A 16,992-nucleotide genomic window follows, 5' to 3' on the forward strand; every position below is an offset into this window, starting at 1 on the left:
CTACTTCTATTTTTCGCAAGGTATATGTTACTGTACAAACATTGATTAAACTAAGAGTCAAACATGTCTGCTAGGGATCCTCCTTGTTTCATGATCCTATCGTCTTTAGCCCCTGCGTTACTTGAGTCGCCATCAGTTGTATCACTAGCGTTATTCACAGTATTCACAACTTGAAGTTCTATGGTTTCTTCGAATTCAGCATTTCTTTCATTGATGCAAGTAGAAGAAACTTGTTGAGAACCGACTGCTTTATTTTCAGCAGAAGAAAAATCACTTCGCTCGCTATTTCGCTTTTCAGTTTGATGACTTGTAAGTAAAGGTGAGCAGTCACGTGATCTATCAAAGTGATGTTTTACTGGATGCCTTCTCTGGCCAAAAGACCGCACACTGGAGCAAGTGGATGAACTGGAACTAGTTGAACTGTGTGTTTTCTTATTATGAACAATCACCTTTACCTCACGATGAGAATACCCCGTACTTGTCGCTTTTGCTGCTCCTGCAGGTGTCTCTTCGTTCCCATCATACGTCACTATGGGTGTCAAATCTGCGCATTGAGCCTGTCCCTTGGTTGGAACATCGCTGACTAGTTGGCTGAAAGACTGTGCACTCATTACCCTTCCTCTGCCAGACAGCTTATTTTTTTGGTGGCCACTTGTTGTCTCGCCAACGAAGGAATTATAGTTTTCCCTTTCTGGTGTCGTATTTTCGTGGTTTTGGAGGCGATTGACATTTGTATCTGTTTTCGAAATGGTTTTAACATGTTCTGGAATGAAGCAAACACGTACACAGAAATAAATCAACAAAGATTTCTGACCGTAGAATAGCAACCTGCGAAGACAATTGTGATACACTGACTAAAATACAGAGATTGCTTGTAACTTAAAAAAAAAATGTAAAATTTTACTGTGTCTGCGGAGCCAGGGATTGAGGTGCATCTTTGTAACATGACGAAAAACAGAAAGGCGTTTTGAGGGGTATTAGCAACGAAGACCCCTCTCCCCCTTGGACGTCATATAACTCGTGTTAGATAATTTTGTATAGTCCACTTAAAATGGAAAAAGTTGACTTTACATCCTTTATAGTTGTTTGGTCGTGAGAAAACAACTAAAACATTTGCCATTTGTCCACCGCAAAACTCAATCCTCTCACTGACTAGAGAGACTAGGTTACAAAATCTTACCAGAAGCTCTTCGAAAAATTTTCTTTCTGTCCTCGGTTCGCTCCTGTAACGGAAAGGCAGATTTTTGACTCCTTTGCGAGAGATCTTAGAACAGAACAGGAGCACGTTTACTTGTGCGCTCATATATACAAAAAGCACTTACATGGTGTAACTGCAACATGAGATCACGATTGGAACTTTGAAGGTAGTTTGCCTTGGACCGATAGTAGTAGATTGCAATTCTAATAAACAAATAAAATAAAATTGTTTGGTACCCTTCCTGTGATGACTTAACTGCATTCTTCCGTTAATACTGTTGGTTTGGAGTGTTTCCAAGGGCAGTCCAGTCTGTATCAGGTTGTGTAGGTTTGCGAGAAAGGAACGGTCTCACCCCAAAATGCCAAAATTTCACTGCGTTTAACTGGCACAGAAATGCTGGCTACGTACGCGTTACCAGGTTGTCATTGTCCTTGCTTTTGCACCATAAATTGAGTATAAAGTGTAGTGAAATAGCAGACTATAACTAACGAGAACGCTCTTACAGCGGCTTCCAGTCTTGCTTGCTTGGAGATTAGATGAAGGAATGAGGAGGCGATTAATTCTACTCGAAAGAGGATTTACTCGCTAACGGTTTTTTACTTCCCATTTTATCGTCTTCGATACTTTTTATTTATTTGTATCTGAATTGATTTAGTACGCGTGTTAGCGACGACCGGAAATACATCTGCGGTCGCAGGCTATACGCGTGTGTAAATACACGAAAATTCAAGGGCCTCGATTCCAGAGAAATTACATCATTGCCAGAGATCAAAGAAGTGATTTACATGGCACGTCATTTCAATCTTCGCCGAAAATAAACCGCATGCTCATCACAAGAGCCATTTGCATACAATGAAAGTTTACAACACCCGACCATCGTAGTTTTGCTAATTAAGATTCTTATTTCTTTCGACCACTCAGTAGTGTTCACTTGTTCCAAAGTAATCAACGCTTTGAAGCGATGGAATTCGTGGACCGACACGTTTCGGAAAAGCTCTAAATTTAATCTTTCCTAAGCTTTCTTCGCAAAACATGCGTGGCTTCGATCAAGCAACGTTACTTATTCCCAGTTTCCACGGTCTCCGCTACGAACACCTAGCACAATGACCCCCCCCCCCCCCCCCCCGCTTTTGTGTCCTTAATTAAATATGAAGAAAAACGCGTCGTAGATTATGAGTCTCGCTGCTTGCGCAGGCGAGACTAACGAGTGTGTATCAATCCTTATCAATCCTTTCAATGCTTGTTGCTCAAGAAACCAGTTCTTCGCAATATGTATATAAATACGGTATTTTCTCTCATTCTTTTAGAAAGAATGAAGCCACTAAGCTTAACCCGGAGCGTCTATCTCTTATATGAATTAGGGGTAACAGTCTATTAATTTTTCGGCTATTTAGAGATTTATCTTTCCCGTCTGAAAACATTCATGAAATCAAAGCAGATAAGAATTCCAATCAATAGCGCCATAAGAACACCTTAGTGTTACGTTTATACGCCCTGATTGTTATCAGCTACTTACGTCATTATTATAAGCACTGGTATCACAACACTCGGGCCACTCAGGTAATCAAACACAGTGTTCAGCAGGGAGGGGCCATTATCGATCGCTTCTGTTACCACTACGTACATGTTATTTTTACCCCTGAGAAAAATTAGAAATTCAATGAATTTAACCAGAGGATCTGAATAAAGAGAACTGAAGTTTAACTTTTTAAAAACGCATGGTTCACATATTTATGACTTCCAACGCTTTTGTTGGAGGTGGGCAACACTGTGAGAACTTAGACTCATGGGGCAAATGTGAAATGTTACAAGCAAATATTGCCCTCTTAATGAAAACAGGGCATAACATTATATGATTAGCAGTTCGTTGTTTTCCATGCATTTTTCAAATTAAGTTCGTTTTTCAGTATAACTGTTTCCTCTTTCTTGAGAATCTAGGCCGAAAAAAAAAAATTTTCTTATGGGACCAGTCTTTTAAAGTGAAATATTACTGTCGGTTACTTCATAAAAGTAGTATTATCGAAGGGAGATGTTTACATAATCGAAAACACTGTTAGTCAGAGAAAACCACAGTAAAAGTTTAGCTTGCAAGTCAAACAATGGATCATTAACCTTCTGATTCTCCGAGAATAGAAAATTGAAAAACGACTCAGTAACCAAAATTAAATTTGAATATACCTGAACGGACCGCACCATCTGGAGGGTTCAATCCTAAAAGTTTTTCAGACAAAAGAGAAGTTACAAGTCAGGTTTTCAACAAGTACTTTCAATATAAAAAGCATTACGCAAAACGAAAGCAAATGATAGTGACAATTGTTTTAATCAACATTTCTTTCTTGCTCTAGCCGCTTCCTCTGTGCTTTACAACAGCTAGAACAGAGCACAGTCAAGGCTTCTTTATTCGTTAATTTTGTGACACTGAGAAAGTGTTACATAAAGAATGGATGGTTCATAGTTTGCTTGGGGAAAAGCACCCAGCAAAAAGGATCATTTGTTTCGCCTGCAACTTGAAGCCTACCGAGCCCACAATCCTTCCCAATAGTGCTACCTGTTTTAGCCTGAGTGGCAGGCGCAAAAAGGGGAGGGGGAGGGGGGAGGGAGAAAAGCGCGAAAGAGGGGAAAAGGGAAGGCGTCCCTTATCCTCTCTCTGTAATCTCCCTCTTTTTCCCTTCCTCCCTATCCCCTACCCCTTTCGACGCCGGCTACGCAGGCTACCTGTTTGAGAATGATTTGAAATTGAATGTTAAATTTATCTTTATTCTTTGATTTTCAAACATAGACAAACATGCTATGAAAGTTGTGAGATTCATATCCGGTGTTAGTTTTGCTTTACTTTGCTATCGTTTGAGTTAAGATTCGCTTGTGCGCCGACTATATAATATTAGGCTGTACTTACTCAACCACTGCATATCCTACGGCCAACAGGCAAAGAAATAACATAACAAGGAGAAGTAGTAAATAGAACTGATGTGATGCCTTGAATATCCTCTTGGGAGGTACATTAGTCACCATGATGGCCCAACTCCTCAAGTACATGATGATCACCAGCTTCAGAATATTTAACATGATCAAACCGGGTGAAAAAACCAGTCCCATCCTAAGATGATGGAGATACGATCAGTTAGACAGCGAAATACGAGTAAGACACTTGTGCCAGTTCTTGAGGCAGTGCTGGTGACTGGAACAAAAGGCTGTTAGTCCATAGATTTCCAGGGCGTGTTTTCCATTTACACAAACCACCAGGGTGGAAATCTTGTGCATGAGCATAAAACTATAAAAATTAACGGGGTGGGAGAACGACCTCCTAAAAAAAATTGATAAAGAGCTTTAGCAACGACGACGGCGACGGCAACGAGGACGTCAAAAAAGCAATAGGTTTATTACGCAAAACAACAAGTTTGCACGTGCATCACGTTTTTTTGTACATTTCTTTACCGTCCTTGCACGACTACGACGTGAAAATGTCTAATTGCAAGTTTGATGGAGGACGTAAACAAGCGACGACGAATTTCTTTTTCCCTCTCTAAAGTTGAGTGCGCTCCTCAAGAAATAAACTCTAGGGAAATTCGCCTACATTTGCCATTTTCAGCAAATTCGCTACAGTGTTTGAAAAACGGAAATTCATTTCAAAACTGACGTTTTCACTGCCGTTGCCGTCGTCGATGCTAAAGCTCCCGGATTTGACTCAGATTGCAGCCCATATTTCAGATGCTTCCCAAACGGAATGGCGCGGACTATGTGATTTTCCAGCCGGAATTTCCGGTTTTTTCATGTAAATGGTAAGTACCCTGGTTCGAATGGTCGGTCTAGCTGAGCAGGAGCCCATATCATAGAGCGTGAGGAACTCCCATATTAGGACTAATGTCACGGTGTTTTCAAGGGCCGGTTTAATTTTATAGACATACCATTTTAAAGACTGAAGGTTTTGCTGATCACTTTGTGGCCAGTTAGGCAATTTCTCAAATCCGGACAAAGGCGATCAAAAGATAAAATGGGCGGTGAAAATCCCGTAACACGAATAAATGCATGGATGTTGATCTCTCCAGGTTTAAACGGGAGGGGGAGGAGAAAGAAGGAGGATAGGAATGTATAACTCTTACTTGCCTTTCTTTGCCTTCGTAAATTGCATTTAAAAACAAATTGCTGCACTGAAAACAGTTCATAGGAACTTCCTATTTACCATGAAACGAGGCAAGTGGCGCGTCCATTTGAAACGTCTGATGAAATCAACCCAAACTGTTTCAAAAATTCCGAATACTTCTTACTTCTTAGACTGTCATTTACTGAACTATCATACCATATTAATCCTTGGCTGTTTATTAGCTGTAACACATTTTCGGCTAGTTTAAACTCAGGGTAGCCCAACTGAAAGAAAGTCGAGAAAAAACGTGTTAAGTAAACGTAAATCTGTTCAAGACATTACAGAGACCTTCGCAGTTATTTGATGGGACTACAACATCTTCAAAGCGAGTGAAAACAACCCTAAGATGAAAGCATTTAGTGCAATTTCAATTTAGATCCCTAAGCTTTCCTCTTGCCAAGTTGGCGTGTATCGTCCCTCTGGTTACACACAGTGGACACGTCTTGACATAATTTGCGCCCGTCTTCCATTCACCGAGAGAAAACTGGGCCGAGTTAACTTTCGCGAAGACTTCTGGGACTGTGAAAGGCTTGTACCCAGGAGTACAGGAGTCATTTCATAAGTAGGTTGAGTATGACCGTCCGGGGCTTTGAAGACTCGTAATGTCATTGGTGCGTTTCGATTCGTCTATTGTCACAGTTAAACAGTCGTTTATTGTTAGTCAAATTGTCAGTTGTCCATGTCATTATGACACTACGAGTCTTCATAGCCAATAACATCACGGCTTAACTAACAGACGACCAATAACATCGCGACTTAATTGACCAATTAGGTCAAAACCAGAGTTTTAATACCATTAACTGACGTGATACAACTCACTTTGACTCTAAAGATGACTACCGCACAGGCTGTCGAAACGTCAGTCACTGTCAGCAGTGTCAACAACAGTGCTATTCAGAATTACGTTTACTCGGACGATCATGCTGAACCTACTTACTTCCGGGAGTGACGCGTTTCTAGGGACGGGAGAAAAAATTAGCCAATACTGAACTGGCGGGCGCGTCCTCAATAAACATGCACAGATCCCAGATACAATTGTAATTGTGGTTCCCTTCTAGTTTCTAAAGTGGCGAGCACATTGCATACAGTTTTTGTCAATTCACCTGAAACTTATTTGTAAGTAGCTTTTTTAATTATTCGGGTCTTTAAAAAACCGTGACTGATAGCGATAAATAATAACAGGAACCGATTACCGGTTAGCTGGTTATAGACTCCTGATAATAATAACTTACAATTTTCTCAAGATCCAAGAGTCGACCTTGAAAACAGTTAAGAAACCTGACAGCCAGTGACACGAATAACTCACTGGTTATCACGCTGAAAACCAGCGCAACAAGATCAATGACCGTCAGCTTGAACAACTCCTGACCAACTGTAGTCTCCCAACACAACGAACCTAATCGATTGCAAAGATACATAGTTAGAAGTCTAAAGAAAGTGCTATTTCTTCGCTACTTATTTGATTTTGCATTGCTAAGGGATAAAAATGTTGCTTCTTCTTAGCCAGACAGGAGTAAAACTATATTCAAACACTGCAAGAGTAAACTCGGCGATATTACCTTGAATTAGCCCTAGCTAGCTACTGTAGTATGACTGATTGGTAAAGCAGAGTAGCATGACATCTAACGTCTCTCCGTTTTTAATAAGTGGTATACTTGTGATGCTTAACTCTCCCGAATTAAAAAACAAAAGCTTTTGGAAGACTTGTTACCTGTTGTGGTGTTTAATGCTACCATAGTTACAGGAGTGACAGTTGCGTTCCCAACTTTCGTATCAGTGGAAACGCTTGGAAAAGTTTCTATTGTCTGCAATAAAAACAACGTTAATATTAGAATTCGGTTGGCCCAACTACCTAATATCGCCACAAATGTTTTTTTTGTCTGACACACAGCGTCGCGTGGTGCCGTCCTCCAACTGATTCACAATAACGCTAGTGGATATAAGATCGTATACATAAATCAGCAGAGCAAGCAAGAAGAATGGAGGATTACGTTAGAAATTTATTTCCAATAAATTACCTTATTTATTTTGTTTAGAAGAGATATCACCAAGACATACATGTTTCCAAGATACAAAAACATTATCCTGAGAAGAAAATTCCAAAATTAAACAGTATAATGGATATAAATAACAGCAGAACATTGCATGAATTTAAAAAGCATGCTAAAAAGGGAAAAACCGGCAAGCTCTTTTGCGCGTCTTAAGAACGTATTCAGAATGATTACGAATATGTGGCATACTTATATAATATATGTGAAATACATACCTTTTCCTGTTCAACCTTAAGAGTTGAAACAAACACAAGCAAGAAACAGAAGTCGTTTAACACTCTTAATACCGTTTTGGGACTGTCACTAGACTCACTAGGGGAGGCAAATTGAGTGGGCGGGGAACAAGCGAATTGCTTTGAGCTGTGGAGGTACTTTGGAGTTCTCAGTACTTTGAACCGAGATTTTTTTTTCCTGTCCATATACAAGTTCTTATACACAATAGAGACCTTTAGATTCTAGGACGAGAACAACTACGAGTACCAGATTTGACTTAATTTTTTTCGCGTATCAGTCAAAATATTAACACCCCAGATAGCTTCATTGTACATCTTTTTCACCAAACAAATTAGCGCTGTTATCTTGATTGAAGGAGGTTAAGCTATCTCCCAGCCGCAAATAACAAAACCTATAACACTTTATATTAATCTTGTGTCCGCTAACGAGAGAAATCGCTAAAACTCGTAGCAAAATGACGACGACTATCACATTTTCCCGCCAAAATGACTATGGGTTACTCGCGCTTACTACTTAGTATTGAGAAAATCTCGTACTCGTAGTCGTGCTCGTCTTCCGCTCGTCTTAGAATCTAAAGCTATCTAAATTGAAGAAAAAAAACAATTTCAAAAATATTACAAAATTAAAATACCTGGTCAGTTCCCAGTAAAGGGCAACCCTGGGATGGTACTGCTCTATCATAGCAATCAACTTGAAAAATACCGGACATACGGCATTCATACCAGTAATGGCTAAAGAGATCTTCAGGACATGAAAAAGATATTTATCAGGATTTTTTTCGGTGAAAATCAGTGACAGTAGGCTGCATAGTTTTACTTAACGAGGCCGTTTTTATACTAAGGAGGAATTATCCGTCTGGACGAACTTGGGCAAACGTTTTGTAATTCGTCTGGTTATGTGTCTCTAGTATAAAGACGGGCACAAGTCGCATTATGCGTCCAGGCGAACTACCTTTCGTAGTGCGTCGTTCAGGACGTATTTCGAAGGCCGGAAAGTTCGTCCACAAGTATAATGCGGCTTGTGCTCGTCTTTATACTTGAGACGCAAAACCAGACGAAGTAAAAATGTTTGCCCATGTTCGTCCAGACGGATAATGCGTCCTTAGTATAAAAACGGCCAGTGAGTAACAAAGTGAGCTTAGATTTAGTAAAGTGCTCTAACCTTTCTGTGAGCTTGGCTGTACGAATTGTCCACGAATGAATCAAACTCTCCATCTTAAATTTACGAGCAAGAGGGCTCTAGAAACTACGCGAAGCATGATCATTCAGATGCTGTCCTTTGATCGATTTCCGTTCGTTTTGTCTTCTTTTGTGCTAAGTTATTAGCTATATTCGTCTTAGAAATTGGCTTTTATGTAAATTTCCCATCATACCTCGTACTGTTCCAATACAGTTGGCGGTTTTCCATTCTTTCCTCTTTCATCTGAACGTTTGACGACCAAATAGATCAAAAATGCACTGGCGGCTAACACCCCAAGCACTAGCACGTTAGCCAGTACCCGAAGAGCAATCAGGCTTTTCCTAGAAAATCGGTCATTTATATCGTTAGAATAATCACTATGACAACTTTTACTCCAGGAAAAGTAAGGGAAACGTAAGGTACTCAAGATACCGAAGAATTGATGCCCGCGATATCTACTTTCTTATAGAGACTTCCTTGTTGTTTAATACTGTGTCAATTAATATTACGTATGCACAGGTCAGTGTTATTGAGAGGAGGGGCGAAGGGGAAGATGATCCCCCTCAGTGTTGGTTTTCGGTATATCATAGACTAGCGAAGTTTCGGTAGAACAAAGAAAAAAGATTAAAAATAAAATTAAAACTTATTAGTCATTACGTTTTTTACTCTAACTGTTTTTAGAATGGACGAATTTAAGAATGTCAACGTTGAAGGTTATATTGGGATATGCGATCCTTGCCGTTTGTTAACCGGTCAGAGAAGAACCTGAAAAAAACAGGCTTGACGGGGATTCGAACAAGCGATAAATTACAATTAGTGGTTTTATGAAACTTACTTGTTTGTGGTTTTTCCTTTTTCAACCGCTTCCAAAATTTGTTCCTTAAAAAAAAAACTCATGAAGTTATTTTGCGTCAACAAAAGAACCTGCCGGGTGCGTTTCGACAAGTGCTTGTTACATTCACTGAGTATTTTTCGTTTTTAGGCCTGTTTTAGGGAGGAAGGGTTTATTTGTATTATAATGATGTGGTATGCCTTTTCTTTTGTCGAAGTATTACCATGATCCAATGCTTTCGTGTTATTTAAGGAACAAACTAATTTTCTCTTTCTCATCAGTTAATACTCCAAAACCATCGCGACTCGCGAAAATGACTACCGAACAGGTTGTCGAAACGTCAGTCACCGTCAAAAACATGCCTATTAAGGACAGCAATCACCCGGATGATCATATACCACCTACCTATTAGCAATAAATAAACAAACGTACCCTGATAGCGGTTGTAAGAGAGGCCAATTTATTATCGGCGGTTTCTCTCTCAGTAATAAGGAAGTCCCAAGCAGAAAACACTCGCCATCCAAACGGGTAGTGATCATTCTGACCTGAAGACTTCACTAGGCGCTGTTCACGAACAATTCTACGGGCAAAAGGTAACAAATTTTATGATCAACATGTATTCAAAAATTTATCCGTTTCTTATTGCCTTAACTGTCTTCTGTTTTTTTTTTCCGTATCCAGTCAATGCTCACTCAAAACAAGAGTCATGCCATTGGTCCAATATTTTTTCTGTTATTCGTCGATTGACGTCAATCGTGAATGATAGAACTCGTACTGATACCGGTCTGAACAGCGAATTTATAAGGAAAAAGTTGACCTTATCGTTGGAATAATTTTTGGCGTCTCCAAGCGTTACTGAAGCGGCAAGGAAAACAGAGAAATTAAAAAACGTTTTCTGTGTAAAAAAAGTGGATGTAAGATAATGTTCGTGTATGTTTGAAAAAAAAAAAAAAAATAAGCTGCTAGCTTGAACTGACAGACTCCAAAGGGCTTAAGCCTCCGTCTAATAAATTAATTCTTAATAAACTGAAAACTGGGATCGAGGCATACTTACGCTCTGAGGACAATGATGATACTGAAAAGATAAGTACCCATAAACACTACAAAGTAGGCAAGAGGCAGAGGATATTTAACTGCACCAACGCGAATATACTCGTTTCCATAGTAACCATAAAACAGAAAAGAATACTCCAAGTAACCCTGTGAAAGAAAAACAAGAATCTTCAAAAAGATAGTTTTTGTCCTTTTTCTGTTTAGCTTACATCTTAACGTTATTGTAATGAAAAGTAATGTTTTATCTCTCATTTCCTTATTATATCTTAATAATACGTATTGCTTAATTAAGTGACAATAACAATGCAGCCTGTGTACAGACCCCCCTCCCCTCAGTAAAAATCAGAGGGGAAGGGGGGGGGGGGGGGTCTGTACATAGGCTATAACAACGATGAGCAACCTCGTCCCCAGGGCGCTTTTCCCACCTCCAAAGCCATGGAAAAGCGCCCTGGGGACGAGGTTGAACGATGACAGTAGGACTTAAGAAACCTTTGCAATCTTTTGCATAGACTGCGAGCACTCTCTCTTTTGCTCGAAAATCTGTGAGCAAGTGCGATATATGAGTTTGCGACCAGCGAAGTAGCGAGTTTTTTGGGGCGTCATTACGAGCAAAAAGAGAGGCTTCCCTAGTTAAATTCATATGGCAACATTTCTGTAGCCCGGCTCGCTCGTATACTCACATATCACGTTCCTTCACAGATTTTTGAGCAAAAGAGAGACCGCTCGCAGTTTAGCTTTTGCAAAGTATAGCTCCCCCCCCCCTTCACCACATCTTTCATGTATTTTCTTATTACATTGTCTTGGTCATCATAACTGTCTTTACAAAGGAAGAGAGCAAAAAACCTTTTGAAAAAGCACCACTTTTCCATAATTCCATGGCATCCGGCTGACTCCTGAGTCGAGTTTTAGTTCATAATGCAACCGATCGAAACAATTGTTTTGTCTCGCGTTAGTTAACAGGCTCTAGCGGAGTATGCGCGCATACCTTGGCATCAAGAACAGTTGTAAGACGCTGGGCTGTACGTTTTTCACTCTCCGGAAGTCTCATTGCGGTGGAGGGGCTTATGAGCTGAAGAGACGAAAATGATAATAACAAAGATCATTTTAAATTTAGACTTTCTATTTAAAAGATATATTTAGAGTCTTTGTTTATATTATAGGCTAGCTTGCGTGATAAGTGTTTCCGGGCGAGTTCGCTGAGAAAGTTGGAACGAGAGCGAAAAAAATTAAAGGAAGAAGGAGAGGGAAGGGAAGAAAAAGAAAAGATGTTTGAACAACTATCATGCAGTCTTTTTTAAACAAAACCCTTACTAGAACACCGAACTCGACAATACGAGCATGAACTCTGGGCAAGAGATTATCATTCTCTCTTGCTCTGGGACTATTAAGACAGCGATCTCACTACCACTGAAAATACTGCTCGTATCCTACATCCCTACGTCAAACCCGTCACAGGTATACTTTACAACGCCTTCTATGACGGATGATATTTAATAAACAAATAGTTATCATGCTTACCTGTGGGGCGACAACAAAAACAGCGATGAATACTAAAAGAATAAAATTAATCCACACCAAGGAGCGTAAAAATAAAAAGAATGAACCAATTCCAGCTCCAAAATACCCTTGAAAAGAAATAGACAGTTTATTATAAACACTACAAATTTCAAAGTAGAATCAAATGAATGCTTTGTCGTTTAATCCTAGAGGGGGCTTCTTTAAAAGATTTACTAGTGGGAACAAAATTAGTTGAGACACTTTGCCCTAAAGGGCCTCCCAACATTTTGATAAGTTGAAAAAATATAAAATAAAGCGCCCCCCCACCCCCACCCCCCTACATCCCCTCCATGCAAAATATCGTTCCCAGAGTCTTTTGGCTTTTTGATCAGCGGGGCAATACTGACCAAAAAGCCAGAAGACTTTGCCTACGAGATTGCTCCAAGTAAGCTAACTCAAGCAAGTAGACTACGAGTAGTCCCACTTTTCCTCACGATCAGAGATAGTAGAGCAAGCGAAAGGAGAGCGCGAGTGAAAATCACCCCACGCGAGAAAGGCGAGACGTGGTGGTGTTTCGCTTTTCTCGCGTGGGGTGATTTTCACGCTCGCTTGCGTTTTGCTCTCTCTCTTATCCTTGAGGAAAAATGGGGACTGCTCGTAGTCTATCAAGCAAGTTGCATCTCACCTTGTATGTTTTTAATCCTCTTTTCCCAAGGAATGAAGAACACAATGAAGTTTTGGAACTGTCTTTTAATTTGCCGTATGAACTGTTAATTGAGTAGTAAAATGTACTTTGGTTAAGAGTTACTCTTGCACGCGTCTGTTCTTATTCTGTGCTATGTCATCTTGGTGGCAGTGCGTTTCTATTCTGGCATAGGACTATACTTTATCCAAAAAGAAAATTGCATGATATGCAACGTTAATATAGCGACAATGAAACATAAACATAACACTTCATTACGTACTCTTATCCGGGTTTCTGTGAAATGCTGCAACCTATTCAAATCACCTGAATGCTCTTCTACATACTTTTTTGCATGTCTGCAGAGAAAAGGATCAATTGTTGAGCTAATACATTTCAAGGATAACCCGTATATAGAATCACCCCTTATACGCATATCGTACACACACCTACCTAAGAACCTCTAATTTCTCGTCCATGGTCCATGGTTTTGATCGAATGCCTTCAATCATGTCCAGATGCATCTGAATGTTTTCAAACACGTCCCCTGTAATCGGCTCTTCAGTCGATAATTTCCTGTGAGTATCCCTACAGCTACAGACAAATAAGAAGGATATTTCTATCAAAAGAATTAGCGGTACTGAAGGCGCCTGTTATCTCTCCTCATACTGCATGTGTTACTTTACAATCACTTTTTACTATCCATTTTACTTCAAAGGACGAATTAAAAGCACCATTTTACCTTTTAATTTGACATGCGTATTTATAATCACTTTCTATTTGACAACCGAACACAAAAAAGTAAATCAAACTGATTGCCACGGTCGCAGATTATTCAAAAATGATCAAAAATCAGCTTGTTGTTACTTCTGAGCTTTGCATTGGCCTTTCTTATGCTGGTGGTAAGGAAATGAAAAGATCTTTAAATTTGCTTGAAAAAGGAGTAAAAAGAACAAGAGCATAATAGAGCAATGTGTGTCAAGAAAAGTCGTGAAAATGTAGCTGCATGCTTAGTTTATGATCTTCGTTAACAACAACCTGTATTCCGGCCTCACCTTCCTTGTAAAGTTGGTTTCTCTTCTTTCGCTTGCTCATGTTTATCTTCTCTTTGCTTTGGGTTTCCGTTAGAAGATCGTCTCCTGAGGCTTGATCCTGAAGATGGGCTGTCTTGCCGAGTGTCCACCAATGCGTCTACTGACGACCAACGTTCATTTGCTGCGAAGTTGCTCTGTGGAGCAACCCCTTCCTCGAGATCTGGTCAAAAATAGCACATTATCAATGTCATCAACGTCCTTTATTGGTTCCCCTCCCCTCGGGTCTAGCAGGTTTCTCATAAATTACCCGCCCAGTTTTTCCTTATCTTCAAAAACCAGAAAAACCATACTTCCAAACTGTAATTTTCATTCGGAAGGAATGTCCAGTTGGGGTTTCGTGGGTAAAAAAATTACGTCTTGGATTTTTCTTCTTTTTACATTTACTTTTAATTGATACTCGTTTGTATAGCTTTGTTCTACTCATAAATACCGGATCGGGATTAGTGAAATACCAGTCACCTGAGCTGCAATCAGTCCATCTTACCTCGAACCTCGCACGATAACCCAAGTTCACTTGCAGCCATTTTAACTCCGTTTATTCATAACACTACCAAGTGTGTCGTGAAATGACTGCAAGAAAGGACAAGTATGCATGAATATGAGGCGTGAGCAAATTAGCTGTTTGTGGACTAAACAGCTTTGCTTCGATTCGCGTGCCACATTGCCGTAATATCTGAATTGGTTGCTTGATTTGGTAGCAATTCATTGCTGGTTGTACAACATATTGTAACAAGTTCAAATGACGATTAACAGCAAAATAGTAAGCAGCTATCAAAGAGAAGTACTATGAAAAACTAGCCTTGGTTTTGATTAAGTGGTCTCATATGAGCCACGAACCGACGTAATCATTCTGGCCAATCACATAATCAAATGTCAGAATAATTATGAATCCGGTCTAACACAACGCGAGAAAACACTTGTAAGCAAGTTGTGATCGGTAGTTTCGCTTTGACTTCTGACTTACATTGATTGAAAAGATGAGAGCAAGAGAATTCAACCAATCACAAAGTAAAATATTTTTTTCCTGCTCAACTGAAAACCTTTTGATTCCATAGATACACCTGCAGTGCTCGCTATGGACACAGGTGCCGGATACCGTTTCGTCGATCTATTCATTTGTCATAACCGTAAAAAGATTTTGATCAGCTATATGTAATTCTGACTTCCCGTTCAACAAGGTTTATAGGCATTATGTAAACAGAACTTACTTTGCGCTTTAAAGAAAAGAATCAGAAACAACGATCTCTGAAACCACGAACTTCCCTTTTCAACCGCGGTGTTATACAGATTAATCTGCAAAGAGTACACTGGAAAGTTATAATATGGTTCTCAAGAGCAGGCAAGTCTCTGTCGTAGAATGGTTCAGTTTACTAGCTACTAGCCTTTACTGTGTCACCCTTGCAATATTGCACGTGATAAAGTAGTCAGTACAGTTGACTCCCGCTAACTCGAACCTTCAAGGGAAATCGAAAAAAGTTCGAGTTATTCGGAGCTCGAAGAAAATAGCTGGGAGCAAGGAAAAAAACAGTTTTTACAGTGAAGATTTTAATCACATTTAATTGTAGAAATGTCAAGTGAAAATTTAAAGATACTTCTAGATTATAAATCAGAAAGTAACGTAACAAAACATAGTCCAAATAGAGCATGTGTTTTACTGTTTTGAGAAGTAAAGTGATTCACGTTAGATTTGTGACAATCAACATCTGCCTCCACAAGTGTACTATACTCCTACAACACGTCAATGGGAAATTCAAAATTCAATGTTTCGGACGCCAGTAGACTACTTTTTCTCAACTTTTTAAGGGCTGAAAACATGGTTGGAGTTATCGAGGGTAAAATTATATAGGAATGATCTGAGGGGAAACAAAGACTACTTCGAGTTAGCGGGAAATTAGAGTTATCGAGGGGTAAAATTACTGTAAATTTATGACCGAAATCCAAGGGAAATCGATTTTGGTTCGAGTTAGCGAGGGTTAGAGTTATCGAGATTCAACTGTATTCCAAACCGGCAACAGTCGTGATTGCAAATATGTAAGTACTCATTAATCAAAGCATCACTTTTCTATGTTATACCTAGATTCATATACTTGCATTAATCATCACCTAAGCTTCATTATACGGCATATTGAGAATTACAATTAACTCTTCGATTAAGGGAGATCACACTCTTTAACTAAAAAATTACGTTTGCGGTATTGTGGTGCAGAGAGTTGTGGAGCTCCTGCTAATAAATTCCCCAATTTTAAACTGTTATAGTAATAAAAAAGAAAAGAAATTCAATGAGATTTTTTTATTTGAAATTCTTCCCTATATTTTTGGCGAATAACAAGACAAATCATTGAAAATTTTTCCATGAGTATTACAGCTTATAATTATTGCTGCATCAGTGAAATCTTCCCTCATAAACCGCGAAATATATGAAATCAATACAAAAACAAGATGATCGATAACACATTTTCTGGGCGAACATGCTGTACTTACGACAAAATATTTGGATCATACATTAAGGCAGTAGTTATGAAAATCTCACCTGTATTTGATTCCAGATAAGTTTCACAAAGTGTTTCATCTCTGGGAAGGAACGAAACGATAGTTTAGCGGGTCAGGGTCTGACAGGAAGAATTCATTGCTGCAGTTTCGCTGGCGTAATTAAGCGATGAGAAATTTGTTTTCTTTTCTTTGAGTTTAAATAATTCTGAATCCAAATTAAAGTAATTCTCGTTCGCATGGCAACACTGAAACTCCCTATGATTATCATTATTAATTATTGATGATTTGCGACGCTATAAATTCTTATTTATTGCTCATTGGAAGGTTAGTTGAATGTAACCCTTGAGTCGTCGGCCATTTGATGCATTTGTTGTCTCACAAAGATAAACGCCATTAAAATGCTTTTAAGAAGAGCTAGATACAAAATAGAAAACAACAATACTTCACCGAAGTGTTTCCAGTGTATTTCCACATCCCCCAAACATGGCCGATTACATAACTTATTATCTAAACATTTTTTATGTGTCCTTGCCATCTTGTT

The 16,992-nt window shown here is 39.3% G+C and overlaps 1 protein-coding gene and 1 long non-coding RNA gene across 2 annotated transcripts; both read right to left on the bottom strand.

Annotated features, from left to right (window-relative positions):
* Positions 1-50: 50 nt before the first annotated feature.
* On the bottom strand, positions 51-13,604 carry LOC140938170 (transmembrane channel-like protein 3). Its single transcript, XM_073387692.1, has 21 exons — positions 13,579-13,604; positions 13,321-13,461; positions 13,151-13,226; positions 12,871-12,952; positions 12,207-12,313; positions 11,674-11,757; positions 10,690-10,835; positions 10,068-10,215; positions 9,639-9,682; positions 8,997-9,144; positions 8,256-8,365; positions 7,358-7,424; positions 7,051-7,144; positions 6,572-6,735; positions 5,496-5,563; positions 4,095-4,295; positions 3,377-3,409; positions 2,715-2,837; positions 1,323-1,401; positions 1,181-1,223; positions 51-763 (listed from the first exon to the last, which is right to left on the bottom strand). Exons 1-21 carry the CDS (start codon positions 13,602-13,604, stop codon positions 51-53), a joined length of 2,697 nt encoding a protein of 898 aa, XP_073243793.1.
* A 321-nt stretch (positions 13,605-13,925) lies between these two features.
* LOC140937123 (uncharacterized) lies at positions 13,926-15,271 on the bottom strand. The gene is made up of 3 exons (XR_012165436.1): positions 15,170-15,271; positions 14,446-14,531; positions 13,926-14,121 (listed from the first exon to the last, which is right to left on the bottom strand). It is a non-coding gene; the product is annotated as an uncharacterized lncRNA (long non-coding RNA).
* Between the last annotated feature and the right edge of the window lie 1,721 nt (positions 15,272-16,992).

The sequence above is a fragment of the Porites lutea genome, chromosome 5 (assembly GCF_958299795.1).
Source record: "Porites lutea chromosome 5, jaPorLute2.1, whole genome shotgun sequence".
Taxonomy (NCBI): Eukaryota; Metazoa; Cnidaria; class Anthozoa; order Scleractinia; family Poritidae; genus Porites; species Porites lutea.

Coding starts and splice junctions, on each gene's coding strand:
- LOC140938170 (XM_073387692.1), bottom strand. CDS start 13,604: ATGGTGCTTTTAATTCGTCCTTTGAA. Junction 9,683..10,067: donor CTCTTACAACCGCTATCAGG/GTACGTTTGTTT, acceptor TTTTTTTTTAAG/GAACAAATTTTGGAAGCGGT. Junction 8,366..8,996: donor CTGTATTGGAACAGTACGAG/GTATGATGGGAA, acceptor CATGTCCTGAAG/ATCTCTTTAGCCATTACTGG.